This window comes from Gallus gallus, chromosome 8, assembly GCF_016699485.2.
Source record: "Gallus gallus isolate bGalGal1 chromosome 8, bGalGal1.mat.broiler.GRCg7b, whole genome shotgun sequence".
NCBI lineage: Eukaryota > Metazoa > Chordata > Aves > Galliformes > Phasianidae > Gallus > Gallus gallus.
Window position 1 is genome coordinate 5,758,697 of NC_052539.1, and position 18,364 is coordinate 5,777,060.

At 55.5% G+C, this 18,364-nt stretch overlaps 1 protein-coding gene and 2 long non-coding RNA genes across 17 annotated transcripts in view; 2 read left to right on the forward strand and 1 right to left on the reverse strand.

The window, feature by feature from the left end:
* Positions 1-18,364, reverse strand: part of CACNA1E (calcium voltage-gated channel subunit alpha1 E) — an 84,804-nt gene that overhangs the window by 51,155 nt on the left and 15,285 nt on the right. For 14 of the 15 annotated variants that reach the window (XR_006930820.1, XM_025153110.3, XM_015290487.4 and 11 more), the window contains exons 3-8: positions 16,397-16,663; positions 10,853-10,958; positions 10,372-10,511; positions 4,183-4,286; positions 3,441-3,593; positions 3,049-3,230 (exon numbers count right to left, since the gene is read on the reverse strand). Coding sequence is in view for 14 of the 15 variants with exons in the window: in XM_025153110.3 (XP_025008878.1) it covers positions 3,049-3,230; positions 3,441-3,593; positions 4,183-4,286; positions 10,372-10,511; positions 10,853-10,958; positions 16,397-16,663 (952 nt within the window). In the remaining variant the exon portion in view is untranslated. Of the gene's footprint in view, positions 1-3,048; positions 3,231-3,440; positions 3,594-4,182; positions 4,287-10,371; positions 10,512-10,852; positions 10,959-16,396; positions 16,664-16,978; positions 17,303-18,364 lie in introns of those variants that run through there. The other variant, XM_040705026.2, reaches the window with a different exon arrangement.
* LOC121111410 lies at positions 6,675-10,378 on the forward strand. The gene is made up of 3 exons (XR_005861945.1): positions 6,675-6,902; positions 8,101-8,266; positions 9,928-10,378. It is a non-coding gene; the product is annotated as an uncharacterized LOC121111410 (long non-coding RNA).
* LOC124417074 lies at positions 13,535-17,110 on the forward strand. The gene is made up of 3 exons (XR_006930821.1): positions 13,535-15,900; positions 16,451-16,681; positions 16,976-17,110. It is a non-coding gene; the product is annotated as an uncharacterized LOC124417074 (long non-coding RNA).

An 18,364-nucleotide genomic window follows, 5' to 3' on the forward strand; every position in this document is an offset into this window, starting at 1 on the left:
AGGGTGTAAGCAGGCAGCTCTCAGCAGAGCAAGCCTTCGAAGCTGCAGATCCAGCAGACACAGTTTGTTTCTTGCTGTGTCATTTCAGTGCGCACACATTAAAAAAAAAATAAAGAGGGGGGAAAAAAAAAAAGGAACAGTTGGCAAGAAGGAGAGGGTCTGGCTTTAAGTGCTAACAAACAGCTGAGCCAAAGAGGGAGTGAAAACCAGCACCCTGCCCTTGGCTGCTCGGGGTGTATGTAGCAGCATCACTGGGCTCACCTGGCAGGGCTCAATGACCAGGAGCCGTTTAGGGGAAAAACAGCACACTTAGGGAAAAGTTTGGATGGTGTTAAGCCCTTGGGGTAGCACTTCCTCAGCTCCTCTTTCCTGCAAAGCCCAGCACTTGGCTCCCTCCAACACATCTCCCTCCACCTTCACTCACCAGCATCTCTCCCTCCTTGGGAACGCACAGGGATAAAGGCACAAGTGATGCTCAGGACCTCAGAGCCAAAGGCACAGCGTTGTGACCCTCTGTATTTATCAACCCCAACCCACCCATCATGTCAATAAGGCGGGTTTTGGGTTTACAGCAAACAGCTGTGGCCCGTCAAGCTCCCTTGATGCCTTGCCATGCATTTTTAATTAGCAGCACGGATGCTGCTGTAATGCCTGGGAGGCAAAATGTTTTTACCCATCGCTGCTAACAGCCGTGGCCCTGTGCACAAATCAGGGCTGTGCCAAGCCTCTTGCCTGCTCCCACCACCTTGATGCCATCGGGTCTGCCTGCTTCCCACCCCAGCATCAACCCCATATTGACACCAAGCAGCTTTCTGCATGATGCCTGGTCCCCATGCCATGCAGCTAATGTCCTCAGCACACAGTGGGGGGAGGCCCATGCCCTCCAAAAAGGAATCAAAGCCCTCCAGGGATGGGCAAAGGGAAGGACACAGCGCACTCCTGTTTGAGGTGTTTTTTGCTGTTTTTTTTTCCCCAATCACACTGTGATTTCTGCATAGCAAGGCGGCATCTCACGCAGGCAGGGTGAGGAAAACAAGGTGAGAGCTGAGCGCATCCACAGAATAACACACGTGGAGAGCACCACGGGGCTGATTAGCTTTTTCATGATGCTTTCTACATATTCGGAGAGATGCACTTCTGGATCGGGTAAAATTGTGGCTCTTAAAATCACGATACAGCTACACGGGGGAATATGATAGTAAGCAATTTCTTTGAGAGATTGCTGAAGCATTTTGCCTGCCATCTCCTCTCCTCTGCAGAGCTCCTTGCTAACCCAAAAGGGCTCCATCTCTCACCACCGCACCCAATGGCTGAATCCCCAAACCTGCAGGCAGCAGGCATTCCCCAGAGGACCTCAGCCTCATACGCATGCTTGCTCATCCAAAAATGACCTCATTTGTGGGGTTTTTTTCCCATTAAAAAAAAGTTCCAAAGCCCATTTTGCAGCCTGGAGCCATGCAACCCCATGAGGTAATGGAAGGACAAGAGGCAGCTGAGGGAGGAGAGAAGTGAATCAGCAGTGGTTTGCCACCAAGTCCCAAACCCTCATTCAATTAGCAGCTGAGAAGGTCCCTGATACTTCCATTAAAGGTAAGTAATAGCCGGAGCTGTGTGAGGAGCAGGAAAGGGAGGCAAGTGAGCAGTCACAGCCATCAGGGATGTGATGACAGAGCACATCTGGCCAGTGATGCCGGGAAGATCACTTGGATCCCAAGCATCCCTGAATATCCATAGCAGCTATGGGTCCCACCCAGCTACCATCAGGATGGGAGGGCTTAGAGTGGGACTGCGGGGATACTCAGGAAAGAAATGGGCTTGCCCTGGTTCCCAGCCATCCCAAAAGCAGTTCTGTAGGGGAAAATCCCCTTTCATGCTAAACGCTATTATCCTGCCAATATGCACTGTGGCTAAGTCTCTAAGCCCACTGATGCACCAGAAACGTTCTTTATATCCCAGTCTCCCAAGTGGTTCAGTTCTGCCCAGTTCCCCAACAAAGCGACAAGATGCAGACACCAACAGCTCCTTTAGGATGAGGAAGATCAGAACCTCGGGGCAAGAATCATCATAGAATGATAGAACCATTAAGGTTGGAAAAGACCACTAAGATCCCCAAGTCCAACCATCAACCCCTCCCCACCATGCCCACGTCCCTCAGTGCCACATCTCTATGGTTCCCAAACACCTCCAGGGATGGTGACCCTCCCACCTCCCTGGGTAGCCTTTGCCAGTACATCACCACTTTTCAAAGAAATGTTTCCTGACATCCAACCCAACCCTCTCCTGACACAACTTGAAGTCATCACCTCTTGTAGGTGAAGCCTGGTCATGACTGCTCCCCCCAGTCCAGGTTTTGGTGGTCCATCTGCCCCCATGGATGCCAAGTGCAACCCCCCGGCATGACCAAAACAAACAGGGTCCTTGATGCTGACAGCACACAGCCTTCACTCAGCTTACAAAACAGCCTTCCTGCTTACAGCAAAGCAAATATTGAAGAATGTTTCCCCATTGCGATCCACCCAATCTGCCTCCTGCAGAGCAATGCCACTCTGTAAATCTCCAGGCGTTATGGGAACCAGGGTATAAAAACGTTCCTGGTGCAATGACGCCGGAGGCGATGCTGAAATTAGTCTGGGAACAGAACTGGCACGGCTGCTTCCAGTCCATGAAATGAAACCCATCGCCCACAAAGATGCAGCCATGCACCTCTCTTCCTGCTTCATGTTCTGCCCAGTGTCACTGCCCAGAGCTGGGGATGGGATGTCCCTTTGCACCAGTGGAACGTGTAGCACATGTTCCTCTATTCCCCTTCTCCTCCCCAAACAGGATGAGCCGATCCCATCTCATAGAATCACAGAATCATTCCAGTTGGAAGAGACCCTTCGAGGTTGTGTGATCCAACTGCCCAGCAATGAACAGGGACATCTATATCTATTTCAGGTGCTCGGTCTCCACCACTCAGGATCTCAAAAATTTTCAGTCCAAGTAAATGCCACCTCTAGAACCCCCATACCCCCACACCCAGCAGCCCCCCAAAAGCCCCTGACTCACATTGTACAGAACTGTGGTCCACCCTTCCATGGTGATGCACTGGAAGACGGTCAGCACAGCAAAGAGGATGTTGTCGAACTGCGTGATCCCATCATTGGGACCAATCCACTCCCGGCACTCATAGCCCGGCGGACAGCCCTGCACCCCGCAGGGGTGGGGAGGGTCCAGCTCCTCCAGCTCACCTGCGAGCACACAAGATAACCAATGGAATGGGGGTGAGAAAGGGGGAGAACCTGGGGGCAGATTGGAAACTGGGGGATGCAACTGCACGCAACTGAGGGATGCCCACAGTGTACAAAGCAAAATGCAGGTCACACCTCCAGTGGTCACTGCATCAGTGCGTGGATAGCAGAGCACAGTGCCCAACCCAGGACGCAGGGTGCCTTCCTCACCTGAATTGTTTGTGTAGCAGGCTCGGTGCAGTTTCCCACTGTAAAACTCCAGGCCGATGATGGCAAACATGAGAATAGCGAAAAAGAGCAGCAAGCCAATCTGGAGGAGAGGTACCATGGCCTTCATGATGGATTTCAGCACAATCTGAAGGCCTGAAAGACAAAAGAGTGAGTTCAGGTTAGCAGCCCCTACTCAGGACGTATGCACCCTGTAGGCAGTGGGACAGCTCCTGGTGCATCCATCGTCTCCTAACACAATATCCCAAACCAGGCACCCCAGTTCCCACCATGCCAACAGCCAGTGGGGCAGGGGAAGCTCCCCAGCACCATCCAGGCATCTTCTGGACTAATCCCCACCACCCAGCATGAACTACGCCTCTCATGCTGCCCGAGCTATAAATCCCATGCACCCCATGTTGGGTGCCCAGGGAGGGGAGGGAGGCTCAGCCACAGTAGTAGTCTGGTTTCTTTACTTATCTCCATTCCTGCAGAGGAAATCTTGACAAAAAAGAAAGAAATATCCCCTGGAAGGATCCACCCACCACCTTCTGGCCATGGAGCTGAGCCCTATAGCAGGACGCACCAAAGCTCCATTGGGTCGAAGGAGAGGACGTGGCACCAGGGCCATCAGAGAGCTTTGCCTCTCCTCCCATTTCCACACCATGTCACCAAAGTGGCACAAGGTCTCCTTGCAACGCAAGGTAGATGGGAAGCAGAGGAGAACTGGAAGCACCCAACTTACTGGGAATGCCCGAGACGAGCTTCAGAGGCCTGAGCACACGCACGGCCCGCAGGGTGCGCAGGTCTACGTGCGTGTTGAAGTGTGTTCCAGCGGTGGCAAGGATGCTGCAGGCAGACATGAAGAGAACATGGTTACAGCCCCATAATGCAGGGCTTGGTGCTGAGAGCCAGCTTCCCATCCAATGAAGCAGTCCCCACCAGCAGGACCCAGTGCAGGTACTCTTGACACCTCCCAAAGCACACGTGCCACCAAACCCCAGAGGATGGGGCACACGGCCAAGTCTTGACCCCAAGCACACGTGGAGCCATCGGCTGCATCAATTCCTTCAACATGTGGTGTTTCCTTAGGGAACAAGCCAAGAGCCTTACACGCATTCAAAAATATACAGTAATGAAAATTTGATGCCCTTGGAAAGCACAGGAAGGACTCCAGGGTTTGCTTTTAAAACACAAAAATTTCTCAAGCTGATCTATGGAAAACAAACTGGGGCAGAGGGGAGCCAGTACACTGTGAGTCTGGCAGTGCCCGAGGTGCCCATAGTGACAGGGGAGGGGGGGACTGGTGACACTGAGAGCACAGTGTGTGTCAGAAGGGCTGGTGGCCTGTCCCATGCGGGATGAGTGAGGAAGAGGAGGAGGAGGGCTGCATGGTGGAACCAGGGATGGGGAGGAGAGGGGGACAGAGGGTGGCAGCAACCTCAGGGATGTTTGCAGCAATCCAAAAAACTGAGGGAAATTGGGTCATTGTTCCACTAATTCATCTAATTACAGGCCAGAGCAGCTCTCTGGCGCACGGAGCAATTAGCACACGTTCCCTGCCATGCTCCCCGAGGTACGTAGGTCCCGGCCCCCCCAAAAGGCAGCTTGGTTTCCTAGGATACCCAGCACCACAACGCAAGCAGGTTGGTACCACCCGCTTCCCAACCCTCCTCTTCCTCCTAACTGGTTTACCAGACTGCCTGCAGAAGGGGTGGGCAGCAAACCTATCCCAGCATCACCCCAACAGGACCCACAGCCCCAGTGCACAGAGCTTACTGAGCTGCTCATCCATGGCGCATTCCCATGGGGACCAGCTCTTGCACCCTTGGTGACACACAGCACCAAGCATCTCCCCAGCTCCCAGCAGCGGTCAGACACCCCAGCTCTCTGGAAGCAGACCCAGTAAGGAGCCGAGCACCCAGGCTGCAAAGTCCTCTGCTAACCCAGATTTGTCTGAAGGGCTCAGGAGCACTGGCGAGGAGCCTTCAGGCAAGGCTCACACGATTTCAGGGCGAGCCTCCACCGCGCTCCAAATTAGCTGCTAAGAATGGGACTCCTCTGTGGCAAGGTGACGTGCTCCTTGTCCTCACAGGGGGACAAGGGACATCACGAGCTGTGTCACGGAGGGGGTGGGTCAGAAAAAACACCAAGCGTAGCAATGCCAAAGCTGATGTTTCTCCTGACCAAAGGTGTCTATGCATCCTTCCTGCTCAGCATCCCAGGGCATCCACACAGCCTAGAGCAGGGTCTCAGCCACATGGGACTAAATTTAGATCATTTGAGGTGCTGGAAAAAGCAAGCAAGCGCTCAGGCACGCAAGCCTGGTTTCTGTCTGCTTTCTCCAAGCCTTTCAGTCTCTAATAAAAGACATTGCCTCTCCCTGATAGTTTCTTCTGTACACCCAAAACCTCCTGCTCTGGATGTCTCACTCAGCATCTGTTAATTGCTCGTTAACCCCTACATATGCCTTTTTGGTGGCATGACCTACATGCCACAGTGCGACCCACTTCTGCTCCACATTGCTTTCACCACTCGCTCCTCACCTCCCCAGGCCAAATTGCTCAGGGGAAGACCTGGCTCTGAAACCACACAGGCAGACCCGTGCCACGTTGGTTTTGCAGCCTCCCTTCCCCCATTTAAAACTGCCACCGGAACATTAAAAGCTTCATCAACTACAATAAACCAAAGTGAAATTGGAAGCAAGAGTTAGAAGCCAAAAGGCAAAAAGTGAGGAAGAAAACCGTGGCATCACCAAGGCTGCTGGGGAGCATTGCCCCGGGGTTGGGCAGCAGCAACACCAAGCACGCTGGCACACTGAGCATCCCCTTGGGGATGGGATGGAGTTCAGTATTCGTGCAGGGTGGCAGCTCTGCTATCTGCAGAACAATTCAAGCCCTCTCCAACACTTACAATATCCACGTCTGATGTACTAATAATTATTCTTTATTTTTAGGCAAGGACCCAAACTAAAATTACATCTCACCATCCAAGTTATCTGAAAAAAGCTGCCAGATTGGGCTATAAAAATCCCAATGATCTCATGCTTTTCATCATATGTACCAGAGAAAAGAAGAAAAAAAAAGTGAAGGCGTTTTTATAGGTCACCTAGGCAAAGGGGCGAGCTCTGCTTCTTCGGAAGAAAGGGGGAAGAGAGGCTTCAGGTGGAGAGAGGAGCAGAGAGGATCTATTGGAGGAATGCAAATGAGAGAGGAGGCAGGATGGGAAATATATGCTAATCCGCAAAGTATAATTGAATAGTGAGCAATCACCAGCAGACAAAAACACGCTTTGGAGAAAAAAAATATTAGGAAAGAAAATCCAATGCTTTGTGTTTGCAACCTAGGCGGTTATTTTGTTTTATTTATCTGCAGCCCCCAGAGCAAGAGATGAGACCCAGAAGCACTGCACAGCAGTGGGGAAACCATCTCCAAACTCAGAGGTTATCAATGTGATGTGCACTGGGTATGGCATATGTCCCATGGTCACATCCCCACAAAGCCATTTTGATGCACCCACCTCTGCATCATCAGCCTAGCATGAACCTCAGCACTGGGGACCGCTGGGCCATGCTTTCTAGCAGGGAGCCCAAGCAAATGCTGACCTCCCAAAGTAGTTGGATTGAGCATCGCCCAATGGTTCCATGCAGGGGTGAGGTGGTAGTGAGTTGACCCAGCAAGGGGACAAGGGAGCTGCCGGTGCAGCCAGACAAATCCCAGTTCCAAATCTGGGCCAGGCAGAGTGCTGGCTGGCACACAAATTAATATTTATAATTAAGTGGAAAGGCCCCTCAAGGCCTGAACCGCCACCTGACTCTATGAGGGAGACGAGTGCATAATTAATAGACTGGTCAAACAGCTCACAGGAAGGGACCTGATGGATTTACCCCATTCTTCCCCTTTCTGACTGGTGAACCAACCCCTCCTCTGCAGAGATCACTGTGATTAGCACCGGTTACACCCAGACAGATGCACTCAGCAGCCCAGCCCTGGGGATGCTGTGCAACCTGAAAGCCGCTGTCCTTTTTTTCTGCACTCTTTCTAGGTTTTGGGGCCGTGACACAAGTGGATTGTGAGGCTGCAGAGCTGCAGGTCCCATCTCAGATGGCACCAAAACAGCGCTTTCCTCCAGGAAACCCTGAGCTGAAAGTGATGGGAGCATTAGGGCGACTGCTCAGGCTCCCCAGCTAGCCCTGCAGCAAGATCGGGGATGCCTGTGTTCCCAATCCCATAGCACAGCTCTGCCTACACAGGGCCCCCCCAGAGCCCCCTGGCTCTAACGCATCCCTGACGCTTGCTGTCTGCCCTTTGTGCAAGGTGCCGGTGGCAGGCACGTCCTGTTGCCATGGCATATGGCCCATGAATCATTCACAGAGCTCGGGAATCAATTATTCATCCAAACGAAAGACCAAACACTTTACTAATTGTCCTGGAAGGGAAGAGATGGGGATGGGAGATAGGGAATCACTGTGCTAGGGACTAGCCAAAGACTAAAGGAAAAAGGAAAGAAGATGACCAAGGCGAGCAGCCTGAAATCCCATTTCCCTGTGCAGACAGATGACATCTAAGCCATTCTGCTAGCCCTCACTTGTGGCATTAGGGCTCCTTCCAGTCTGTTCCAGGCTGCTTTTTGATCACGATTTTTTTCTTCCTTACACTAACAGCAGAACCACCCCATGTGCAGGGAGGTGATGCCCCATCACCAGTTCGTCCAGCTCCAACCTCACCCTCCCAGGGCTGCGAGTAAAGAACTGACCATGGTCCTGACCGCTTCAGGCTCAGGACACGCTGCACCAAGCAGGTCCCAGGCCCAGCTTCAGAGCACACGAGGTGAGCATCCCCAAGGCAACACGCTCCGTCCCCATCTCAGTTCTGCTCCACAGTGCATGAAGGTACCTCATGCACGTTTTCTGGGAAAAATATATTTGGCTGGGGGAGGACGGGCTGTTTTTCAGGCAGCGATGATGATTTAGAAACTACAGGTTACAAATGGAGCGGGTTTACAAATGTGCCTATTAGTTCCCCAGTGGAAGCTTTAGCATTAGGGAGTTTGGGGTGGGCGTTGATTTCCACCGAGATGAAAATCTGGGTTTATTGACATAAGAAGCAAACACCAGTTGAACCCGCGCTCGTGCCATCCGCTCCTGCATGGGGTCCCAGGAGGCTGCTCACGTTTGCAGCCCCTCGTTAGGCTAATGTGTGCCTGCTGCCCACAGACATCCCAACACAGTGCCTGGGCCACAATGCCACCTGCATAAAGTGCCTCTCTGATTTACGTTGCTAAATGAATCTGAAAGAAAGAGTACCTCATGTCATCTGCATAGGGAAAGCAATGTTGGTCCAGTGGGGTGCATACCACTCCCATGGATGCCCTCTGTGTTGCATCACCATCCCAAACCACTCAGCGCATCCTGAGGACACTCACAACACCCCTTGCACTCCAGGCATCTCCACACATCCCTCAGAACATTCATTCTCCTCAGCCCAAAGGTATCTGGCCAGACCTATCCATCAAGTTTTAGTCCACAGCCACACTCACGAGGCCCAGTGCAGCACTCCGACGTTGCCACCCGCCCATCACAGCATGTGCCCCTCCCACGGCTGCCTGAGAGCCGCTTTGCAGCCCGGCATCGCTTGCTGCAGAAAGCCACTGATAACTCAGAACACCCAACACACACACTGGTTTATCTCGCAGGGAGGCAAGCTGTCACTGTCACACGCACCTCTCTGAGTGAGAGCTGCACTGGCAATTCTGGGAGGGGTTTCCATCTGCCTGAGCAAAAAGCAGGATATAAGAGGGCAAGGTGGTGAAGCTGACTCTCCATGCCCCATAAGCGTGCTGGGGGCTGGCACCTGTGGGCACAGTAGCAGCCCTGCACGGCCGCTCGCTCCATTGGCACGGGGCCCGGTGCAGGCAGGAGCTGGCGATGCCAGAGGGTGAGTAATTGCCGAGCGCTGACTCAGCACAGGCTGGGCTGCAGCCGGCTCACCCCGATTCGCCGGAGAGGCTCACAGTGGAGCTCCCAGCTCAAACATGGCATTTCCCCTTGGCTGAGCCCCAAAGGATGCTCAGGCCAGCCGGCAGCCCATGGGCATTTCCAGCCACCCTGCTTGCATGGGGTGGGCTCATTCCCCAGTCCCTGCATCCCCCTAGGGATTGGTCCTTCCAACTAGGACATCTCCAACAAGCACGCTCCTGACCCATGCCATGCCACGCCACTGTGGGCATGCAATGCCCATCACCACATCCCAAGCACCAGGCTCAGTGTTCACTTCCGTCCTACAACCCAGTGCCACATCCCACATGATGCCACCGTGCAGGAGCTTGTGTACCAGGAGATGGGACTGCAGGCAACAGCTCTACAGGGACCCCAGATATCCAAGGTTCCCACACCTCAGTTTCCCTGAGCCACATTGCTCAAGCCAATAGCCACCATCAGTGAGTGCAAGCCCAACAAACGACACCTGCTCATTTCTTTTTGTGTCACCAGCACAGCTCATCACATCCCAAGCAAGACTTGAATCTGGGCCACAACCCCAGCAGGTGACACAGGCAGTGACAACCAGCACCTGGCATAGTTCATGCACTGCCACCCCCATCACAGGTCCCACGTGCTGAGCCAGTGTCACCTGGAGCTGCAGCCCCACCAGGACCCCGGGTCTGCCTAACAGCTGTCCAACACCACACCCACCTCACTCCTTGCCCAGATGGGTGACAGGCACCAGACCACCAGCTGAGAAGAGCCGGACATGATGCCTTCAGAGCTCACTCGACAGGAAACCACATCCCACTGTGGGAATCCATCCTCCCTTCCCTCAATTTGGTAGAAGAATACCACCCAAAATGGCAAAACATGGCTGCACCCAGTGTTCTGGAGTTTGGTGTCACCACCAGGACAAGCCCTGTGCCCACACACCGATGTTCCCTGACTCACCCACTGAGGACCACGATGAAGTCCATGACGTTCCAGCCATTGCGTAGGTATGAGCCCTTGTGGAAAACGAAGCCCAGAGCCACGATCTTAATCCCAGCCTCAAAGCAGAAAATCCCAATAAAGTACGGCTCCGTCTTCTCCTACAGAGAGGAACCAGGGGCACAGTGAGAGAGAAGCACAGGGCAAACAGCACCATGCATTTCACATGGGGTGGCTTCATCGTGCACCAACCCCATTTCCCTGTCCCATCCCACCTTCCTCATCCAGGAGCTTCCCCAGCCCTTCCTCCGACAGCATCAGTTTGGAGACCAGAAATACAGAGCTGTGACATACTTCAGTGCCACTTTTCAGGGTTTTTAAACCTTCCTGGATCCTTTCCATGGTGGAGCCACAAAGGCCAGTGGGGTCCCCTCCTGACCCACCACCCCCAAAATGAGCAGAAATCATCTGTTGGGAAAGGGTCCCCGACAAGGATGCTCACCAGTCTCCGTGACATGGGCGTCTTGTCGTCCTCTGGGAGGTGCTGCTCCAGGGCCAGCACGATGCAGTTGGCAATGATGGTTGCCAGGATCATATACTCGAAGGGAGTGGAAGAAGTCAAGGAGAAGAGAAGTGGGATGGAGCCACCAGCCCCCCAAGCTTCCCCATAGCTACCCCATTTTCCCCTGTAGCTCTGTTGGGATGACGCCTGCAGTGGGTGCCCAGAGGATAGATGTGAGCATGGAGGTGGGTAGCTGAGCTGTGATCAGGCTGGGCTTCATCTGAGAAAGAGTTTGGGGTTGTGTACTGTTGGGGTTGTGCATTGTAGAGTCAGGCATGACACCAAGCTGAGCACCTGCCATGGAAGCTCCCAGTTTAGCCACCCATCAGAGAGGAAGGGAAGGGCAGAATCACCACAGGGAAGCACCCAGACCAAATCCTGGTGGTTTCCAGCAGTGGCCACCCACCAACCACCAAATACCTCGTGCACCTTGCCAAAACCCTGTGGCCACATCACTACTGTCACGGCACTGTTCAGGAACGCTGCCAGGGGCAGACAGCCCAGCTCGGTGGAGCTGGGATGTGTTTAGGGATAGGAGCCAGAGCGACTTCAGCCAAAACATTTGAAAGGCCACTCAGGGAAATTAATGGTTGATAAGTTAAAAACACACCAGGAGAGATCTCTGCAGCACAAAGGTTCCACACAGAGGATCTGGAGCATCTCTTCACATTCAGCCAGTGCTGGAAAACTTTCCCCTCAAGGCTTCCTACCAGTAAGGATTCTATTGCCTCCTTTCCCTACTCCCTACTCACAGACTTCAGCTAACAAAGAGGACACAGCACTCGACCACAAGCTGTCAGCCTGTTTGGTGTCTGTTGTTTCATTTTCCTGAAAGTCTGCGAGCAATTAGCACAGCTCCCAAGGAGCCGGCGCTTTGGAGGGGCAGCTGCAGTGTGGATCCCCTGGCAGTGGGCACACTGTCGAGATAAGAAGGGAGGGAACAGCATGGTCAGACCCTAAGAGCACTCTGAGCTCCTCAACAAAGGCATTTACCACCACTGCCTTCTCCCTCCTGCAGGGCCCTCACCTATGGGGGAAAAACCTCACTTTTTCCCACCCCAGGACACCAAGGGGTCCACTCTAACTGTGGGGTAGGAGGTGAGAAAAGCCTCCCCCAGGGACAGCAGAAACATCTGCCCAAACGATGGGGACATTCATCCGCACACATCCAAGTGTCCTCCCAGCTCAGGGTCGGGCGGTGCTCTCACAGCCTTTCCTCTCTCCTTAGGTGTCTAATTGCCGACCTCCCAGCCCCCCAGATCGCAGCACAGTGCTAGCCTCCCTGAGAAGCTGGTAATGAAAACCCATCTCTCTCCAGCCTTCTCCTCCTCCTTCATCTGGCTTCTCCGGGCAGATCATTAGGGAGCCGATAAAAATAGGTTTTCTTATTGATTTATCTCCTTTCCCCATGCCCTCGCCCCTGAGCAGCTGACTGGTTTCCTTAGCAAGTCTGCTAATCCCCAGGCACACCTGCAGCCCAATTCCCATCCTGGGTGGAGAAGGGTCCCTGAGGCCACAGTGTCCCCAAACAATGTCCCCGCAACCATCATTGTGCAGGCAGATGTGCAATGGTGATGGAGATGCCAAACTTGCCCATCTTCCCCACCCAGGAGATGTTGCTCACGAGGAGAGCACGAAGATGGATTTGCAATGCTGGTGGCACAGCGATGCGACCTCACCAAGTGGTTGGACCTCACCAAGTGGATGGATGAACCCATCCCCAGGTCCAGGTGAGGTGTCGGAGCTGCAGGGAGCCCTCCTCACCCCCTTGCTCCGCAGGAGCCTGGTGCTCACACCTCCTCCCACTTTCAGGCAGGAAGGTGTGGAAGGAACAGAAGAAAAAGATGGAAGCCACCTGGGCATCTCCAAAGGGCAGGAGTGATTCCACCTTGCTCAGCCCCAACATCTCCTACAAATGGCAGTCTCCATTCTCCACCCACCCCACGTCCCCCCAGGACCTGCTGCACTGCAGGCTTTTCCATGCTCCCCCTGTGTGAATGTGATGGATCTTCACCTCCTACACCACTGGGCTTCGCCTTGCAGCTCCCAAGCCACCGTCCACACACCAACGCAGACCTTCCCCTGCCCCATATGCCCATCTCCTGGTCCTCAGCTCCACACCCAGCAGGAAAGCAAGAGGCACCCAAACAGAGCAAGCACCACAAATGCCCCTCGTTCAGCTCCAGGTCCCCCAGCCCTGCTGCCTTTGTCCCCAAGGACACAAGCTCCATCCAGAGCAGAGCTGCCCGCAGCGACGTGGGCGCAGGCACTGCCTACCACGTGCAAGCAGCGCCAGGGAGAAGTGTTCTCCTGAAAACTGGAAACCAAATCTCTCTCCTTTTTTTTTTTTTCTCACCCCCTCCCTTTTTTTTTTTTCTTTCTTTTTTTTTTTAACAAAAAAGAACCACATCATGTGATTCTCCTGCCTTAACATCAGTTTTTTAACTTTGGTTGCCACGGCAACAGGATGCAACTTGGCGTCACCATGACAACAGCTGCCTCTGTTTAAATTCACCATCTGACAGGCAGCCTCTCTCTCCCCGGCTGTCAGAGAGATGGACCTGCCATTACACCTACTCGCCCCTCCCCAAAGAAAACATTTTAAGAAATCCGATGAATGAAGGGCACAGAAAGCAGCCTCAGTGGTGGAGGGGAGATGTTCCTGGGTAGCACAGCGTGGTGATGCTCTTCCTGCAGGGTGCAAGCAAAGGGGACAAAGAGGCTGCGGTGTCCCCAGGTGACACTCGCTGCCCAGGCGGGGACACCCACTCACCCCAAATCACTGCCATGTGGGGTGCACCAAAGCACGGATCCCTCGTGGGATAAGGCAGCAATGGGCACAGGGATGCGGTGACACGGCTGTCACCGGCCGCAGTGGAAAGCCGTGGGTGCAGAGAGGTCACCTGGGATGCAGGGAGAGGCTTTGGGGATGGCGTGCTGGGGACGAGCCAGCAGCACCCCGTGTCATCTGGTCCTTCTGGGGAGGGAGAAGGATCGTGTCAAATGCGATTAAGTGGATGAAGGACGGAGCAGATAAAGCGGAGCTGCAGCCCATCTCGTGCACTAACTGAATTGCAGCTTTCCAGGCAGTGAACAAATGAAATCAGGGCTCAAGACCTGGCCATCAGTGGGAGCAGTGGGGCTGTGCTTCAGGAGGAGAGGAGAAGCAAAGGCAAGAGGAGACATTCCTGCAGCAGAGCCAGAGGCTGCCTCACATTTGGAGCACCAACACCCAAAAAGAGCAGCTCCAGAAGAGGTAGCAAAGCTCTCAGCAAAGGCTCTCCCCGTGGAGCCGAATCCCGAGCCCTGTTCCTTGTGTTTCTCCTCCTTCCCCTCCATGCATCATCCCTATTTACTCTGGGAAGCCAAACTGCAGAGGCTGCTGGTTATAATTATACAGTTACCCAGCAGATATCCAGGCCTGAATCACCCGTTATTTTTAGCCCTATTACCTAGTCAACTGGAGCTGGGTGAAGAAGAGCCTCCACCCTCCCCTCACCCCATCCCAGCCCCCCTCCGACCCATGAGCCCAGCACTCTCAGGCGTGATGCTGGGCTGCAGGTTACAGCCAGGTGCTCACATCCTATGGCCCTCCTGCACCAGTTCCAAGAGGAGAGCACCTTTCTTGGCCAACGTCGCCAATAATGGCATGACTACACTGCTTCCACCCAAAGAGACCTCATTACAAGGTTAGCACAGCCCAAAGCTACACCGATGCTAGCATGGCAGTTGGGGCATCCTGGCGTAGCACAAGTTGAGGTGGCACTGAGGTCCACTCCACCAAATGAAGCTCAGCCCCATGCAAAGCTTACAAGCGCTCATTCCACTTGACCCAGCATATACAACCGGCATCCAAAGGTCCCTTTTTTCCAGCCCATCACACAGTGGGCACAAACCCATCACCAAAAAGCTTTGCCCATAGCCAAGCCCTCAAAAGCTCGATGCACAACAAACCCTGGGGTGGGTGAATTTCCTGGAAAGAGATGGCAGCCACACATGGCACGGCAACCAAGATACAGCTCCCACTCTACACACTTGCCTAGGGATGCATCCCTTCTTTTTGAGGAAAAGAATTAATATAAATTAACAAACCAGCCCATCTCCCTCCTGCAATGCAAGTCCTAGGGAGGAATAACACCATAGGGTTGCTGCAGCACAGTGGCCATGCACCAACTGGCAGGTGAGCACCACACTGGCATGGGACCCCGGCCCATAGCCCTGCTCAGAGGAACAGCCGAGCAGCGAGAGCCCTCCCACATCGTGCTGGGAAAGCACATGAATAATTTGGCATATTCTGGAAAACAAGACCCAGCGGCCCAGCGAGCACCCTGCAGTGCTCCGAGTGCAGCTGCTGCCTCGCTGATGCTCTGCACCCAGCACAGGGCTGGGCATGGCACGGCGGGGATTCAGCAAAGCTGCCCTCATCCCACAGTGCCCTGCACCTCTATGGCACAGCTGGACCCCCAGCAGGCCCTGGGGTGAACCCAGAGGCTGCAGTGCACCAGTACACAGGGTTATGCCCCCAGCAATGCTCAGCATGGGGTGGCAGCCCCATGGGTGTCCCCAGGGCACCTGTTGCACTGAGTCACCCCGTATCTGCTGGGCACCTCCATCCCACACCCAAGGAGCCAGCAAGTTGCCCAACAAGTTGCAGGGAGAGGAAGCGACGGCGAGAGCTGCACATAATCACCACTGCAGAGAGCGCTACGGGGAGGGTCCTGGAGCCAAAGCATGGCCACGGGGAAGTTTGTGGGTTTGGGAGGGGAGCGGGGTGCTGAGCAGAGGTGTGATGGAGAGGGGCATGCAGCAGGGCTGGGTACCAAGCACAGTTCCCAGGGCACCTGCAGGGAAGGTGGGAGGAGAGAGAAATGCATGGCGGGTGCAAAAGGATGGGGGAGCAGGAGAAGGAGTGGGAGATTCATGCCCTCTGCCTGGTGTATTCCTGAGGCAATCCCTGGAGCAGACGCAGCAGGAGGCAGGCAGAGGGGGTCAGCACCTCTGTGCAGCACAGGGAGGGGGGAACCCACTTCCAGAGGGTGGAATGGGGGCTGCGGGGTGAGGGCAGCCGTGCTCGTGCCCAATGTGCCAGGCTGCAGGGGGGGGGACTGTCCCCAGCGGGACAGGGGCTCTGGGTGGGGAAGCAGAACCCTCACCAGCCAAAATGGATCAGAGAGCCCCTGGGCAGCACAGTGGTGATCCAAAGCCTCAGGAGGGGCTGGGGTCAGCTGGGGGGGGGAGAGGAGCAAGGGGGAAGGGGCTCTGCTCCCTCTGTGTGATGGAGTGATTGAGGGGGGGCAAGAGCAATAGGGTGAGGAGAGCATCCCCGGGGACAGGGACAGGGCACCCCTCTCTGCACGGCGAAGGAGAGCAGAAGGCAGGCGCTTACCTGCCGGCTGCTGCCGCACACGTGTCCTGGGCAGCCACCAAGGCAAATCCGGGCACGGGGAGCAAAAGGGGGGCTCGCAGGGGGCGCAGAAAGGATATGGCCAGTCGATGAGCTTCTTGGCGTATTTCCTGACTATGTTATCTTCCCCAAAGAGGAACAACGATCTGTTGACGGTGAAGCAGTTCTGCCGGACGGGGATGGGGTTGTACAGAGCCATAGTCCGGGCTCGCTGCGCTTTGGTTTGCTTGAAGGCTCCCGGGGACCCTCCCGCCGGAGCAGCGGCTCCTTGCCGGCTGCGGTTCTGCTCGGAGCCCCCATCCCCGGAGCCCAGCCTGCCAGCCACCGCCTCCCCGAAGCGAGCCATCCTGCAAGAAAGCGCACAGGTGAGCCGAGCGGCACCGCCGAGGCGGCGGGGGGGGGGGGGGGGGGGAGAACAGGGGGGGCTGCGGGGCTCCTTCCTCCTCCTCCTCCTCTCCGGTGATGCTCATCCCCGTCGCTCCCGCATCCCTCCGGGAGAGCATCGCTGAGAGGGAGCGGCACAGCGGGGGGGATATCAGCCCCATCCTTTCCCCCCCCCTCCCCCCACATCCAAACCTTTGGGACCCCCAAGCCCAAACCCAGGGGGCTCGGAGCCCTTCCACCCCGCCCCACCGCAGCCCCACCGCCGTTCGGTACAGCACCCAGCGCAGCGCAGGGGAGGCCGGCGAACAGGTTGCAGCGCGATCCAGCCTAGTTGAAGCCAAGTGGCCAACTTCCTCCCGCCGCCTCCATCTTCGGCAGCCCCCCCGGGAGCCCCCCGGCCCCTCTGCAGGCCCCGCTGCCGCCGAGGGATGGACGTCGGCTTTCTGCAGGAACGGGGCCGCGGAACCCGAGGCTGCCGCGCCTCTGCAGCTCGGGGCTGGCTGCCTTTAATGAAGTCGGCTGCAACACACACGGGCGGGCGCGCACACACGCGCACGCACGCCCGGCTCGCTCGCTCGCTCCATCCAGTGCATTCTTTTGGCAAGCGACGAGCTGCTTGCTGCAAAGGGAAGACGGCGGCGAGGGGAGGGTCTGCAGGGAACAAAGGCGACGCGGGAGCCCCCCCCTGCGAGGAGCACTCCCTGCCCGCAAAGGGGTTTTGGGCACACGGGGGCTCCCGGGTGAGTGGGGATGGAGCTAGGGGGGCACTGGGACTCTGCTTCACTCCCCCACTCTCCCCCCCCCCCCCCGTCTGTAGGACTGGTGCACAGGCACTGGGGCTGCCCCCAGCTACCCCATTCCATGGGGTCCAGGGGTGTCCTCCTGTCCAACTGGATTTGATTTATCACCATATCCATTTGCCTCCAGCCTCACCGCTCACAACCGGGCATCCTCCAAAGGATGCCCAGCATCACCAGTGGTTCCGTGGGTTCTCCACGCCCTTGGCCCCTCTGTGGCCACACTACAGCCCTGCGGTGCCCCACACCCCATCCATGCTCTTCCCCCAGCACTGCTGACCTGCTCTGCAAAACACAGCAGCAGGCACCTGGTCCCTGCCCCACGCGTTTGCTGTGTAGCAACTTAGGGTTAAATCTTAATAAAACAGAATAAAATAAAACCCTTAACCACGTAGGTCATTAACTCATCTGGACAAGGGATACTCCCCCTGTGCAGCCCCACAGCACCTCACCATGGGCATCCTCACCTCCAGCTATGGGGCTGGTTTTATGATCCAGGCTGTCACGGTGCTGGGAGGTAGAAGGATTAGGCCCTCCCCAGCAGGAAGAGAGGAAAATTTAGCACAAAGGCCACAGGACAGCAGCCCCGACCTCAGCCAGATGCCAGGAGCACACAGCTCACCAGGACACCCATCTGCTGCACCCATCCTCTGCTCTTCTCTATAGGCCATTTAACAGGTGGAGGTGGGACGTGCCCATGGGGGTCAGCCAGCTCCCAGCTAAGCCACCAGCACAGCACCCAGCGGGCGTCCCCCTACCAACATGCAAGGCTTTAATTCACCAGCCACCCTAATTACAGCCCCAGGATCCGCTCCTAACCAAACTGGTGAGGATCTGCAAGTCCTTCCCATTGCCACCTCCCTGCTG